Source organism: Mustela nivalis, assembly GCF_964662115.1.
Source record: "Mustela nivalis genome assembly, chromosome: 6".
NCBI lineage: Eukaryota > Metazoa > Chordata > Mammalia > Carnivora > Mustelidae > Mustela > Mustela nivalis.
Genome location: NC_139025.1, coordinates 29857980 through 29874153, shown reverse-complemented (window position 1 = coordinate 29874153; position 16174 = coordinate 29857980). Strand labels below are relative to the sequence as shown.

Genomic DNA, 16174 nt, shown 5'->3' with positions numbered 1-16174 from the left:
GGTTCTCTCTGCTGCATCCGGAGAGCAGTCAAAGGGACCAGGAGTGGAAGTCATGGGTGCCTCTCTGGGCCTGCCTCCCCTACTCCCTGCCTTCTTCTCTTCCAGACTGCTGGGGTGTTGACAACCAGCACCTCCTGAGGGTCACAGAGCATCAGGGCAAAGATTCTGGCTGCAGCAGGTCCCCCTTCCTGCTGAACCCTAATACTTACCACAGAAAGCCTGCCCTGGACGGTTGCGTGAGAGGGACACACTCGTACCGTATTTGAGGAAAGCATCTAGGGGTTAATTTGTTATCGCGGTCTAGCAGACTCTAACTAACACAGGACTGTCGGAGGAGAGGCAATGGGACTGCCCTAGTAGGGCAGAAGGCCTCCGACAAGGACTTGGGTGCAGGTATTTTTATGGAAAGTGAGCCCAGGAAGTCAGAAGATGGAGGAAGTGTGAAGACGGGGAGAAGAGGTCCTGCAGAATGAATGTATGAGTGACAACTCAACCGGAAAGGCAACTGGGGCTTTGGTCCCGATGGAGCTGCTCTAGGAAACTGTGGGGTTCACACCTCAGGGCTCTTCGGCCAGAGGACGGGGGACCGAGCATTGATGCACCTGTTCCCGTCCCCCCGCTGGGTGTGGGGGAGACAGGCAGGCCGCCAGCAGCATCTGCTCTAACGTCCTCCAGCGGCTGCCAACCTGGTCCCAGCTGGGCAGCACAGCCCCCCAGGGCCCATCACGTATCACTGTGGCCCTGTCCATACTCCGGTCACCTCAGAGCATATCTGTGCCCGGTGAAGGCAGGATGTGACTCAGAATTTCCCCCTGGCTGTGGCTGAGTTGACAGGTAGACCGAAGGATGTGGCCAGAGGGTGTCAGCTTCCCCTTGAGGTGCCGGGAGAACACAAAAGGACACAGAGTTGGGGTTCCTGTTGTAAAGAGACAGTTCCAGACTCGGAATCTAGAAACTTAACATTCAAGCCCACAGCAGCTGTGTGACCTTGACCTCATCCCTGGATTGCTCTGGGTCTCCGTGTTCTTACATGGAGCATGGGTGGGGTGGGGGTGGGGGTTCCAGGTGCAGGAAAGCTGCCGGAAAGGGCTCTCTGCATGCCTTCAGTGGGAGTGGAGACAGGAGCCCCTGTCTGGAGAGTCATCAGTACTCCGATTTGTACGTTCCACTCAGAGTCGTACTGTCCAGCCGTTCACGTCTAGGAATTTAACCTGATAAAGTGATCGCGGGGAGGTCCACACACGTGGACCTTGACTATGGTGTCAAATGATGGATGTTAATAAAAATGGTGGGATGCTTGCAAAATGGAATTCTATGCAGACCTTAAAAAGGATGTTGTAGAAGATTAATGACATGGAAGGATGTTCACAATATATTAAAAAAGGAAATATATATTCTTTTCTCAGCCTTACAGACTTAGGACTGAAGAAAAAGACTTTAGGGGCAAATATTGAACTGTGGGTGAATTGTGAGGGGCTTCTGCTTATTTTCACAGCCTCTTTACGTTCATATATTTTCTGATATTTCTACAACCAACGTGAATGGCTGTCAGAGGAAGGGAGAAGTATAACACTGTACAAGAAAAAAAATCAGAATGTAACCTCTTTCATAGGATGGGGTAAGCCTCAAAAGAGAGAGGAGGAGTTGGAGAGAGAGAACTTGGTCAAATTTAGGGCAGTCAATGATTTCATCACTTGTGATGGTTGTAGCATGAGGGCCGACATCATCACTATGAACTCTGTGTTCCTTCTTGTTCTCAGGCACCTCAAATGCAAGCCAACATCCTCTCAAAAATGACTGAGCAGCTCTCTTATTAAGCCCAGTGAGCAATGCTCAGTATAATGCCATTAATTTTATTTTGTGCTTATTTAATATAGCAGGACTCAAAGCATCTCTTGTTCTTGAGGCTCGACGATGCTCTGTAATCTACAGTATTGGCGTTTCTGGGCCATCGTAAATCTGCCCTTCCCTTACTCGTGCTGCAAACCTAGACCCCATCTGCATAAGCCCCCAGGGGGGGTTCTGTGGATGACCTCCTGGGTCATTTTAATTCAGCTGGGATGCCCCGGGTCTGTCGTAAATTTACTTCCCACTTACTTTTTCATCTGAGCTAATGGCAGAGTTAATAATTCTTCTTCCCCCACAACCTTTGTGCTGGATGGAAGGGCTGTCAGCCTGGGTAAGAATGTTCGTGAGGGAGAAAGGATTGCAAAAATTTAGAAAAATATACCCACCCAGGAGCTCAGCTATGTAAGAGGCTCTGTACACCCAGCCATGAGCTTCCATCTCTATGGGTGCGTGTGTCCCAAAAGAGGAATCGGCGGGGGTAGGCATAGATCCCGAATTTACTGGGGGTTTACATGCAAAAGAAACCAGACTCTCTGCCGAAAGAATGAATGAATGGACAACCTAACAGACAAAACATACAAAAGCTAGGCTTTGTAGTTCTGAAGGAGGTTTTGCTACTGCAGAACTTTGGTCCCAAGCCGAAGGGAGAGAGCAGACATTTTTAAGGCCGTTCTGCATTGTTCAGTTCTGGCCGTGATCTCCGTTCACACAAAAATACACCCAGCTTGGTGGCGCTGTGGCTCCGCCCAGGTGCGGTTCTCTGTCCCAGTGTCACTGTCATCAGCTCTGTCTGGGTGATGGGACTCTGACCAGGAGGCTCGAGCTCTCTGGGCTGACCTCCCCACTCTGCTTCCCACAGGGATTGGCCCGGTGGTAATACCATGCAAACCCAGATTCCAATTTCTCTAGTACTTATTGGTCGTGGACCTTGGAGTCAGTGGGTGTGGATTCAACGTCTGCTCCCACCATGTACCAGGTCTGTGGACTTGGGCAAGTTTCTTGACCTTGTATGCCTCCGTCTCCTTGTCTGTTAAAGGCAGTTAGTCATAGTGGCCTCATAGGGTCCGCGGAGGAATTGAAGATGAAACTTCCTAAAGCTTTTAGCACATGCCTGGCCTATGGTAAAACTCAGTAGATGATAGCTGTCATTCTTATTTCCTATCACACCCCCCAAAAGGGAGGTCTAGGTGTTATTTCTCCTCTGATGAGAAACTGAGGCAGAGAGGGGCCGGGAAGGCTGCACCTTCATTCTCTCTGGAGCCTTTGCCGGTAAATGGATCGTTTCCATGCCCACCAGCGCCTTCTGCTGGCCGGCTTGGATAAGACATGCGGCTCTTCCACGACCATGGAGTGGTCAACTTGCTGGTGGCCAACTTCCTCCTAACTGGAACCAGAAGACCCCTAGTGGATTCCATCTCTAGAAGCCGGCACAGAAGGGCTTCTGGCAAGTCACAGAAGGGCTGTCCTTTGTCTGAGACGCAATGCACAATATTGATTGCAAAGTCTTGTGAAGCTGTTCCCTGCAAGGTCCTACCCCACCAGCATCCCCAGGAGAGCGGGGATCCAGCTCCCTGCCCCAACCTCTGCTGCCCAGCATAAAAAAATGTATTCCACATCCACCCCCAGGGCAGCGGTGCAAAAGGAGCTTGGGGACACAAGGATGACTTCACTTAAACGGTGGCAGTTGGTGACTTAAGAACTATACTATGCCCTTTTTTCTTACCATTCCAGTCCCAATGTAATTGCGATGGCGATGTGCCCAGCTAATAACCTCGCCTTCCAAACTCCCTCTTATGTTTAGTGTTGAAAAACTGGGGGAAAAACATAAATAAAAACCCCCAAATTATTCACAATTGAACTACCCAGAGATCATCAACGTCCGGATTTTGGTCCATTTACTTCTTTTGGGGATTCATATGCGCTCTAAGCATTTAGAAAAATCACACCATGGGAATGCACAATAGAGGCAAAGAGAGTTTAGGCAGCTGACCCTTGTAAATGAAGGTGGAGGCAGAGGGGAAAGAGGACTCAAGAAAATACCTTAATCATTCCCAAGGAACTTTTTAAAGAGTTTGGATTCTAAATACCTTGAAGCCTTGTTATAACATTGGTTTTTGAGGTTCGTGCTTTAGAATGACCTTACAGGTGGAAACAACTCTCATTGGATGAAGTCTCAATCTTCATAATTTAATGAAAAATGTTATAGTCGTTGCATGACATTAAGGCTATGCCTGCTTTCTTGATAAAATATCAATCTCTTCTCTTTGATAGTGTTAGCTAAATAAAGAGGAATATATTCTTCTCTTTAAAAAGAAATTCAGCAGGGGGTTTGCATGTGGCCTTTTTCACTGACCCTTACGCCAGTGATGAATTTCTCCAGGTCATTAAGGTGAGGACGCTTTGTTTCTTACCTGGGTCTATAGCAATTATAGCCTCTAGCTCTCTAATCTTCTGAACAGCTGAAGCCGATGCCATGCTGTAGTGCAAGGGATCTTGGGAAATGCGATGGACCTCTGGAATTCCCTCAGGGGTAAGACAACGGGCTGGAGCTTCTGTATCCTTCACGTTGGTCATGACGGTGCAGCCCGGTGCACTGGTGAAAGCCAGCGGGGTCTCTAAAACACACAACAGGAGGAACTGAGCCTGCTCACGTCATCAAATTCAGTCCATTCTCATCTAGCCCACGGTTGATGGGTAAGATGGTGCCGGGCATCAATGCTGCCAACGACATTCCTCACACAGTTTGTTGCACCAAATCAGAAAAAACAGCTGATGACTAAATCAAGCCCCACTTAAACAGGTGCTTCCAGTGTTTAGGAAAGTGAAGATGAGCTGAGTGTGGGAAAAGAAGGAGGTACCACCACAGCTCTAGATAGGGCTCTAGGAATTTCCATCAGTTGAAACCCAGGGGTATCAGAAAGTACTTACTGAACGCTTTCAGATGCATGAGGACACCTTTCTGGACTTTGCTAATAAATAGCTCTCTCTGAACGTAGCATCTGTTTTTCCCACAGCACTTTTGCCTTGTTTGCTAATTTCATTCTTTAAAAAACTCTCCCATACTAAATTCTGGGCAATGTGAAACACTCGAGTGTCGTTATTAAGAACGTGGTTTACGGGACGCCTGGGTGGCTCAGTTCGTTGGACGACTGCCTTCGGCTCAGGTCATGATCCCGGAGTCCTGGGATCGAGTCCCGCATTGGTCTCCCAGCTCCACGGGGAGTCTGCTTCTCTCTCTGACCTTCTCCTCGCTCATGTTCTCTCTCACTGTCTCTCTCTCTCAAATAAATAAATAAAATATTAAAAAAAAAAAGAACGTGGTTTTCGTGTGCCAAACAGAGAGATGAGACTTGATCCTCTCTAAGCCTGTTTCCTCAACTATAAAATAATGATAATGCTTCAGATGTCTGTTGTTAGAGCTAAACTGGAAAACGCACATAGAAGCATTTTTCACAACGTGGTTCAGAGTCAGCCCTCGGTAAATGAAGGTTTGTGTGACTGTGTCTCCATGTCCTTTTGCCTGGCCCGTTAGGGGCTTCATATTTACAATACTTAATTTGCACCATCTGCTTTCTTCAGTGTCATTATTATCCTTGGGTACGTTAACCCCACTCAGCTGTGTGCTCCCAAAGACGAGGACCGCTGTTTACTGATCTCAGAACACCACGTAGTACCTTGCACAGAAAAGGGGCTCCGTGTGAATTGGTGTGAATTGAATAAGTAACAATGCCATGAATGTCACCGAAAACAGTAACATTTTTTTTTCCAAATTCAACAGAAAGCCAAGTGAACACTTCAGAAGGAAAATCTACTGATAACTACACGAAGCATTCTAACTTAATTTTTAGAGAGGCAAGAATTAAGGATTTTGATGAATGCGATCACTGTTTTTCTGTGTTTTGGACAGCACCTGGAACTGGTCATTCCAATGCCAGGTACACACCAGGTTAGTCAGCTTCATGTGTGACACAGGCTTTTGCCCCATCAGCTGTGAGGTCTGTAATGTAGCAACTGATCTATCACCAAGAGAAGTTTATTTTCTTTATTTCTTATTTTAAAGATATTTATTTATTTATTTATTTATTTATTTATTTGATAGACAGAGAGAGATCACAAGCAGGCAGAAGGCAGGCAGAGAGAGAGAGGGGGAAGCAGGCTCTCCGCTGAGCAGAGAGCCCGATGTAAGGCTCAATCCCAGGACCCTGAGATCATGACCTGAGCTGAAGGCAGAGGCCTAAACCACTGAGCCACCCAGGCGCCCCTTTATTTCTTATTTTTAAAAAGATTTTATTTATTTATTTGAGAGAGAGAGAGACAGAGACAGAGAGCATGAGCAGGGGGAGAGGAAGAGGGAGAAACAGAAGCAGACTCTCTGCTGAGCTGGGAGCCTGATCCCAGGATGCTGAGATCATGACCTGAGCCGAAGGCAGACGCTTCACCAACTGAGACAGCCTGGCCCCCCGCTAATAGAAGTTTAAATAATAGAAGTTTAGGGGCGCCTGGGTGGCTCAGTGGGTTAAAGCCTCTGCCTTCAGCTCGGGTCATGATCCCAGGATCCTGGGATCGAGCCCCAACTCGGGCTCTCTGCTCAGCAGGGAGCCTGCTTCCTCCTCTCTCTCTCTCTCTCTGCCCGCCTCTCTGCCTACTTGTGATCTCTGTCGGTCAAATAAATAAATAAAAATCTTAGAAAAAAACAATAGAAGTTTAAATATTATGTAGAGGTTTGAACAAGATTTTTTAAAAAGATTTATTTATTTTTAGAGAGAGAGAGCACTAGTGGGGGGGAAGCAGAGGGAGAGGGTGAGAGAGAGAGAGAGAGAGAGAAGCAGACTCCCTGCTGAGCTCAGAGCCCGATCTCACAACCTTGAGATTATGACCTGAGCAGAAATCAACCGACTGAGCCACCCAGGTGTCCCAGCATGATTTTTATAAAACTATTCAGGGTTGTACCTAAGCCAATGATGTCATTTGGCCTCAGTTACAAAGCAGTTGTGCTATTTCAAGCCAGAGCTAATGCCTGCAGTTTGCCGGGATGCCCGAGGCCGTGAGCGCTCTTCTGCAGCCCATCCCCCATGGCTGGTGCAGAAGATGTGTGACGCCATCGTGCTGGACCATATTTACCACCCATGTGTGGGTGTGTGAACACACATGAGCACAAGCACACTCAAAAATGACCACAAACTCCCTGATAACGGCATCTTGTTTGGTGTGACATTGTGTTTCCAAGATCTGGGTCCCTGCCTGACACATAGCAGGTGTCCAATACTTTCAATGTTAAATAAACAAAGGAATAGGGGGACCTGGGTGGCTCAGTCGGTTAAGTGTCTGCCTTCAGCTCAGGTCATGATCCCAGGGTCATTGGATCGAGTCCTGCCTCAGGCTCCCTGCTCAGTGGGCAGTCTGCTTCTCTCTCTCCCTCTGCCCCTCCCTCTGCTTGTGCGCGCTCTTTCTCTCTCTCTGTGTCAAATAAATAAAGTCCTTTAAAAAAATAAACAAACGAATAGAATTCCACGCGTCTTACATTTATGCCTCATTGCCATATTAGAAGTAATCTTCCTTTATCGTGAGGCCATTCTGATAGCTAAACTTATATGAATGCTTTAAAAATAATAATAATAATTAAGTAACATTAAATTCTGTGATTTGTCATGCAAGTGTGGCTGACCTGGCTAGAATTTTCTGGTGTCTACGAAATGGGCTGCCATAGTTATGCTTAACGTTTCTAGCACTTCCCTACCTTACAGCGAGCTAGTTAGGGCGCCCTCGTGTGTCTCTTTGTTGTAATATCACCCTATGTCTGAAAAAAACCAATGGACAGTATTGCTTTAAAAGGCAGAAGTCCCCTCCCCCACCTTATAAAGATACGTTCCAAGACCCCTGGTGGACAAGAAACAGTGCATAGCACTGAACCCTGTATAGATTATGTTTTATTCCTATCTGTACATCCCTAGGATGAATTTTAATTTGTACATTAGGCCCAGTAAGAGATTAACAGCAATAACTAATAATAAATAGAACAATTAGAAAATATACTATAATAAAAGTGTTGTGAATGTGGCCTCCCTTTCTAAAAATACCTTACTGTACTGTCCTCACCCTTCTTCTTGTGACAACGTGAGATAAAAACATAACGACATGACTCGAGGAAGAGAGGGGAGTGCAGTAGGCATGCGTCATAACCTGAGGCCACTATGACCCTCTGATTCATCAGAAGGATGGTCATCTGCTTCTTGACTGCAGCTGATTGCAGGTAACAAACCTCAGGAAATGGAACTGTGGGGAAGGGGGGACCTTGCACCCTACAAATACTACGTGAAATAGGATGTTTAGTGTTGCTGGTTGCCTTCGCTCTTATTTTCAAAGCCCTACAAACCTTCAGAATGTCTCAGAAAGTCAAGCTAAACATTGATCTTTCTGCAGGTGGAAATATATCTCATCAAAACATACAAGCTGCTGATGAGACCCAGCCCTGGGAGAGCTTTATGTTTTATGTTTTGTTTTGTGACCCAGTTTCCTAAGCCACTGCACAGCAACCCTGCTCTCCCAAGAGCTGGAGACCCAGCCGTTTCCACCCTGGGTCATAGTCACAGTCCCCTTCAAGCCCCAACATACTGCAGCTGCTGACGGCTTCAAGACTGGTCATCTGAGAAGGCCAGAACACCGGGACGTCCCCTGGCTGACACACCACAGGATCCCCGTAGTCAGGTTTGGAAAGATCTTTGATTCCCAACCATTCTGCAAATGGAAAAAGAAAATGAATTCCTGCAGGTCCTGCACTCGCAGTTCATATCCAGATTGAACACATTGAATAGTTTATGTTTCTTTCTCCCAGAGAAACTCTAATCATCGGATTGCCGTCGATGGTACCAGAGAAAAGAATTCAGGACTTTAAGGACCCAGGACGCTGGCTAAGTTCTAGTGCATTCTGAGTAGTACAGTTTCAGAACACGGATCTCAGACACCTGCTATGATTGCTGGAGGAGCCCGGGGTACACTCAGCCCGACACTCCGTGCAGATTGCTAAGCCAAACCAGTATTTGTGAGCTGGCATTTATCTTGGCACAGGCTACCGGTCACATAACACAGACATAAGCTCTGTCGCTTGACTACCAACAACAGCGTCCCTACCCGTGGCCCGGCATCAGAAGGTTGACGAGGACAGCAAAGATGGATGTGTTGGACCCAACCCAGCTCCACTAATGAGAAAACAAGTCAAGGATTCAGCAATACACTTTGCTTTGGCTGGTCCTGAGCTCTTTCTATGAGGGAGGTGGCCAGGGCTGACTGTATCGTTGCAGAACGCAGGCTTTGTGTGATTCTGAAGTCCAGGTACACCGAGCTCTGTCACCCGAGACCCAATCCCAAGTTTTCATCAGGCTCTCTGAGAACCACAAAGAGACCTAGACGCCGCCAAGCTGGGATTTTCTCTCTCGCTCTCAGACCGAGTTAATACACGGGGGATCAGTTCAAGTTAACAATTGGAACAAAGCCCTCCTCTGCCCAAATATGATACTGAACAACAGCCCAAATTAGAGGTGGCTCAGAGCTCAAGTTCCAGGACCAATAGCTCAGCTGCCGTCCTCTGCCACCGGCTCCTCCCACCCCAGGTTCACCTGAAGTTCACAGGAGACAGTGGGTGAGGCTGGCTCTTCTGGCCAGGGTGGCACTTTCAGACCTGAGGGGCCCCTGTAGACCCAGCCCTCCTGCTGTGGCGGGAGTTCCGCCTTGTCCAGGACCCCCAGGAACTCTGGGGAGGAGGAGGACAAGCCAGAGGAGTTCAGGAACACAGCAAGTTCCCGTCTTCTCAGGCTGAAGTTCATGGGTGGCCGTCAGAATCATGAAGGACAGTGGACACTCACCTGGGTCGCCGATATGAATGGGTTGTCCCTTAGTTCCCATGGAGCAGCTGGCCTGCACCAGCCTTTCCAGCTTGTCCTCGGGGATGGGCCTCATTGTGACCACCAGGGGGCAGCAAAAGCCAGCCATGGAGGCACAAGGCACTGTTGTCTGAAAAGAAATCAAGGAAAAGGGCAACTTGGCTCAAATGGGGACTCACACAACACAATAACTTTTTTTTTTTTTTTTTGGCTTAAAAAAAAAAAAAAAGAAATCAAGGAAAAGATGTTGGAAAACAGAGCTGACCCAGATGGAGACCCTGAGCACCGAGTTCAGGGCCACTGAATGAAGGAGGGGGTCCAAGTAGTTAGAATAAAAATGCAGCTTCTGCTTTCATGTGACATAGAAATGAGAAAGGCTGCTGGTAGGGATTGGTTTGAAACAGAGAACCTTCACTTTGTCTGTGCTGTGGACCCTTCTGGTAGCGTGGTGCAGCTAGGGACCCCCACTCCGAGTAAAGGTTTTGATTGCATAAGAGGAAATGCATAGGTTTACAAAGGAAACCAGTTATATTGCAAATGTGCTTAACAAATTATGAAAAAGTGTGATAGAGAGATACGCATGCTTCATTAACAGCTTAAGGAACAAGCTGGCAGATGTACCGATATGAATATGAAGCAGTGGCTAGCATATAGGATATTTCTGAGCTCTCAGGAAGAACTGCTGTGGGACACGAAAGTATCTGGGCATCTGAGCATAAGGGGTCCTTTGGGAAGCCAGGGTCACAGGATCTGCTGATGCAACAGCGGCTTGTTGCCCGCGTTTGGAATGGAAGGAAATGCTCAGTCTCCGTGTGAGGCTAGGAATAGCAAAATGTAATTTTTTGCATCTAATTCCATGGGCCTCTGAATTTTCTCCATGGACTTCAGGAGGCCCGTGGACCACAGGTGAAGACCTCCAGGAGAGGCAGAGGCAGAGCAACCCAAGGGACAAGGATCTCGCAGGAGGCGCTGGTGTCTGCTTTTCCTCCTGAGTCCACACAGGGGACTGCAGGTCTGTGCCCAGACCCCACTGAGCCCTTCCTCCCTCCTCCTGCCTTGGGATCACCTGCCGGCCTTTCTCTGGTGGTGGTATTTTCTCCCTTGAGTGGTTTCTGGTCGCTGCAGTGGGGTTTACAAAAGATTTAGGACATGGCCAGGATGATGACCGCTGGGACAGTCTTGGCTGCTGCCCGAAGGGCTTGCTGTTGGTGCTGAGGGGGGAAATAGGCCACCGGCAAACACACCACTTCAGCATACAACTATTCTGAATTCAAGCTACCTGGGAAAATGCCAGTGTAAGAAGAACACGCTGACACCCTGCCCACCGAAAAGCAAGAAATAAATGTCCTACATGAAGGCACCCGCCCTGCACCAGGAGGGTAGAAGGTATCCTTGTCTCCAGCGGTGGGACATCCAAGCCGCGAGAGCTCTCTCAACAACCTTGGGACTTCCTGGCTGATTTACTACCCCAAGCCTAAACTTCTCCGTCTTATCAATCCTTCCCAAACCCACTCTTTGTCTGAATGGCACAAAAGCCACGTGCTTTGGTCACTTCTTGGAGCCTCACCCCTTTGGGGCTCCTGCAGGTCTGACACTAAACTTGTTCTTCTCCTGTTGATCCATGTTAGGTCACTTTAAGTAGTAGACCAGCCGAAGGACCTTGAAGGGAAGAAGGGGCCACTTTCCCTCCCCTGCAGCACGCTGGCTGTGTCTGCCCGGTTGGTGTGTGAATCACAGCACTTGGGAAGGGACGCAGGTCAGGGACTTTCACAGGGGACAGGCCGAGTTCCCCTCAGGGCCAACACTGAATCCAGGAGGGCTGGCGGGCCTTTGTGGATAGAGCCCTGGGCCAGATGCGACCGTGCTGAACCGAAGTCCATGGCTAGGTGCAAGGTCATAGGAAAAGGATGACTCTGCTGAGCACAGACTAGGGGCAGTGACAAGCACTTGGTGCCAAGCATCCCTTCCTCGTGTTACACGCCCGCCGGTGACATTTACAGATAAGAGCTGGGGTCCTGGGTTCCAGGCTGGTTTGGGGAGGCAGGCAAGTCCTTGTCCCGCTCCGGGCTTTCAGCTCCTCATCTAAATGAAAGGCTGAGCGTGGGTGTCTGCTACACATGGCCATGTGTTTGGGGGGGAGGACAGACTGTGCCCAGGACCCCTGCCCCCACTCCCGCAGCTGCTCTTCTGCCCCCCGCCCTCCCCTGCCTGTGAAAACCACTGAGGCACACACTTCACACATGAACATTGCTTCTCAGGGCACCTGGGTGGCTCAGTTGGTTAAACATCCAACGCTTGGCTTAGGTGGTGATCCTGCGGTCACGGGATCGAGCCCCCCATCGGGCTCTGCACTCCGTGTGGCGTCTACTTCACATTCTCTCTCCCTCTCCTTCCTGCTCACTCTTTCTCTCTCGCTCTCAAATAAGCCAGTAAATAAAATCTTTTTTTTTTTATAAAAAAGAGAGAATAAAATTGCTTCTCCTCAGACGTAGCTCAGGCCTCCCTGGCAGGAGCCCCCACCGGGCCAATTTTAGTCAGCGCCCGGGAGCCCAGGACAACATCTGTAGCCCGAGGTCTCCACAGAGACACCCGCAGCCGACTGTCCCTCCAGCACAGTGGCCTCTCGGGCTTCACACAGATGTTCTGGGAGGGGTCAGTGGCCTGAGGGAATCTGGTTTTCTCTCCTTGACAACCAGGGGCCGGGAGAGAAGCTCAGAACACACAGCAGGGGGGTGACCCCCAACAGCAACAGCATGAAGGTCTCGAGAGGCAACCACCAGGAGCCACCAGGGGCCACCATGGGCCGAGAAACCCAGCCCAGCTGCCAACGGGCCGGCCCAGGCTCTGCCACAAATCCTCAGGCCTTTCACGGGCCAGGCACGCTCTCCCTGATCCCAGCAAGGATTTTGGAGCCAAGGAGGATTTTTCAAAAAGTTACTGACATGCTCTGAGTTAAAGGAGACAGACAAAACTCCAAACCGGTTCGGCGTACAGGGCAGCAATGACCTGTCTGTAAGGGCTCGACTCCTGGGCCCAAGGCCACACGGGGCACTTACAGTGATCCCACGGCGGCAGGGGAGAGGCTGGACATCCCATTCTCCAGCTGAGCGCATGAGCTCGGAGAGGCTGCACACCTAGGAAGTGGCTGAGCTGGGCCCACGTCGGTCCCTTCTCTCCCGTGTCAGTGTTCTCTCCCCGCCACGAAAAAACACAAGGGGACCCACCTGTTCAGGTCATCCTGCTCCTTGTCGATTGCGCCCTTACCTTGTAGGCCCCCGCGAGGCCGTGGCCTGGGGAGTCTCTTCTGGGGAGCCCCACCTTCTCCAGGGCTGCTTCCGGGGAGAAGCTGCAGTCCAAGCAGAAGGCCACCATGTCCTTCAGGAGCTCCCTGTGTTCCTCCAGCGAGGTCAGGCTGCCCGTGCAGGCACCGAGCTCGTACTTCCGGAACTGGGGATGGCCCGTCCTGGGGACACAAGGAAAGGCTCACAGTCCCCAGACTCAAGATGGCCCCCGACCGTGCATTGCTTAAACGGATGAGGGAGAATGAAGAGGATGTCTGGAACTGAAATTTTGGGCACCTTGCTGGCATCCTTCAAATCATGCCAGACTGGAAACTATTAAATCAGCGTGCGTATAATGTACTCCCTGCTCCCACCCCATTATATTTCCTATAACCTCTGCCCAGGACCAACCATACCAGCAAGGAAGAAAAGATGGCGGCCGGCCTCTCTGCCACTGAGGCGGGGCCAGCTGACCAAAGGGACAGAGGACACGTGTCTCAAGAAGTTTCCAGGGCTAGCAGTGGGTGAGGCCTTTCTCTTCCCTTAAAGAAACTTCCTTAGAGTTGTTAAACGCCTATTTTTCATTCACTCTAAAATCATTTGCTGAGCCATTCCTTCATGCCAGGCACAAGCCAGGTGATGGGACCATAGTGATGGAGAGGACATCGGCCCCGCCCCTAAGAAGCTTGCTATCCTACATTGTCAGCAGAGAACACTTGCAACACAGAGCAGCGAGTGGTAACAGTCCAGGTAGAGAAGTGACTCAGAGAAGGGAGAAATCCGTTCTCTCCCACAAAGGCGGTGGTGATGAAGCTGGGTCCTGAAGGACGAATAGGAGTTCGCCAGTCGGACAAGGAGGAAAGCACGTCCTAGGCAGAGCAAGCGGTATGGGAAGAGCAGGAGGCCTCACACATGTGACCCACCAGGGGATGGTCTGCTCTAGGAGTCCCTGAGATGACAGCAGAAGGGGTGCGAGGGAAAAACATGAGGAGCTGACCTCGGGTCCAGGGTGGGTCTCTGAGGGACCCTCCCACCCCACCGTCCACAAAATGATAAAAGCAGAATGTTTTTGAGAAGCTTTCTCTCTGGGGAGAGGACTGGGGATGGCCGGAGTGTCAGGGGTGGGGAAGAACACGGAGCCGGGGCCAAGTCACTACAGGCCTTTTAAAGATTTTGTTAGAGAGAGAGAGAGTGCGAGTGAGCGAGCGCACATGTGTGTGAGCAGGGAGAGGGAGAGAGAGAGAAAAACAGATTTCCTGCAGATCGCAGAGCCCGACGCGGGCTCAATGTCACAGCCCTGAGTTCATGACCTGAGCTGAAATCAAGAGTCAGACGCTCAACAGACTGAGTCCCCTCCCCCAGCCGCCCCACACAGGTCTTGCCATCAGGCTAAGAGGCAAGGCACGGGAAGGCACTGAAGATTTGAAGTGGGAGAGTCCGGCGACCAGATGTCGCATTGGGAAAAGTCGCTCTGGTGGGCAAGTAGAAGCCAGAGAAGATGGGAGCCTGAGCCGGGGCGGTGGGGGCACCGGGGGGCTCCCTGCAATGCTGCTGTGGAAGCCGTCCGCGGGGCCGTGAAGCTGTGTGTTCTATTCCTGAGTCTGGGGGGGACACACTGCACAGGGTCAGCAATGGCTGTCTCCAGGGATGGCCCCTACGAGTGTTTCTGTCTCCTTCCGCAGGCTGTGCCGACGGTTTCTGGCCTGGGTGATGAAGGGGGTGGGTGACTGTATCAGCAATTCCGCAACCGGTGCGGGACTTTCTGGGTGGTCCCCAGGATTCTTCCCGGAGCAGGGGCAGAGGACGGGAACGGGGTAGGGACGGGAATGGAGGGGAGGACAGCTCGTTTCTGAGAGCCATGAGCAAGGCTCTGTGCCAGGCGTGGAGGGTCCCTGTGGCCGGACACAGAGGTCCCTGTTGACACTCCCAAGCATTTTACCTGGGGTCTGGGACTGCGTTCGGGGCAGGCAGGGACCACGTGCCTGGCTCGCAGAGGCCCAGCAGGGGCAGAGGGCCATCGTTGGCTTGGCAGAACTTTTCAAAAGCTGGAGCCAGGGACCGGTGCAGGACCACCACACTGGCGGGTCGGAGCCCTAGGTTTGGGGCGAGAAAAGACACATGCCTCGTCAGTCGCTTCTTGGTGGAAACTTCATTTGAACTCTTTCTTGTAGCCCAGCACAGAAAAAATGCCCTTCGGTATACAGCTTGGTGAATTTTCAGGAAATGAACCTACCCAGGTCACCAGCACCTAGGTCAAGAAATGGAACATTATCAATGTCCCAGTATCTCTCCAGGCCCCTCACGATCATCACCCCCACTTCTAACACCACGGGTTACTTTTGCCTGTTCTTCCTCTGATGGAATCCTACAGCGTGAGCCTTCTGGGTCTGGCTTCTGTCACCCAGCCATGAGTTCGGGAGAGCCATCCTTTCTGCCGCGTTTGACAGTAGCTTGTTCAACCTCGTTGCTGGGTGGTACCGTCTCTACTGCGACGTACTTACCCAGCTCTGTTGCAGATGGACATTCAAGTGTCTTCCGGTTTGGGGTTCTTATCTATGGTGCTCTCACGAGCATATTAATAGATGGAATTCTGGGCTTGCCTGTGTGTATTTCTGTTTGGCATAGACCTGGGGTGGTAGGGTGGGTGCATGTCCAGCTTTAGGAGTTCAGCAAAGCAGTTTCCAAAATGGTTATGTGGGTTCTTGCTGGCTCCTTCTCTTCCCCAATGCTTGGTGTTTCCCGTCTTTACATTCTAGCCCCTTGGCAGGTGCACTCTGGGGTCGTATTGCCCTGAGGCCGGAAACAGCTGGGAGCCCTCCCGCACATTTTATTAGCCATTTGGCTATCCTTTATGGGACAGAGGCTGCTTGTGTCTTCTGTCTGGTTAGATTCTTGGCTGAGCAGGCTCCCAGGATCCTTGACTCTCCCTCCAAGCAGACGGGCTTGCTGCAGCCACGTAGGAGGACCCCCTCACCTTGCATGCCATGACTTCCTCTGGGGTAAACGAAACTGTGTTTGAATCCTGATTCTGCCTCCAAGCAGCAGTGTGACCCTCTGCCGTGGTACTCCCACGGACATGATGGTCATAATGACACCCACTTCAAAGGGAACCCCGTGAGTTCGTTGCTGTGCGTCATTTACCCAACAGACAGATGTACAGGAAGCAGG

General features: G+C 50.5%; 1 protein-coding gene across 2 annotated transcripts in view; it reads right to left on the bottom strand.

The window, feature by feature from the left end:
- Nucleotides 1-16174, bottom strand: part of DGLUCY (D-glutamate cyclase) — a 75093-nt gene that overhangs the window by 24272 nt on the left and 34647 nt on the right. For both annotated transcript variants that reach the window (XM_082735626.1, XM_082735627.1), the window contains 5 exons: nucleotides 14946-15099; nucleotides 12990-13188; nucleotides 9708-9855; nucleotides 8461-8583; nucleotides 4260-4463 (listed from right to left, as the gene is read on the bottom strand). In XM_082735626.1, coding sequence (XP_082591752.1) covers nucleotides 4260-4463; nucleotides 8461-8583; nucleotides 9708-9855; nucleotides 12990-13188; nucleotides 14946-15099 — 828 coding nt within the window. The remainder of the gene's footprint in view (nucleotides 1-4259; nucleotides 4464-8460; nucleotides 8584-9707; nucleotides 9856-12989; nucleotides 13189-14945; nucleotides 15100-16174) is intronic.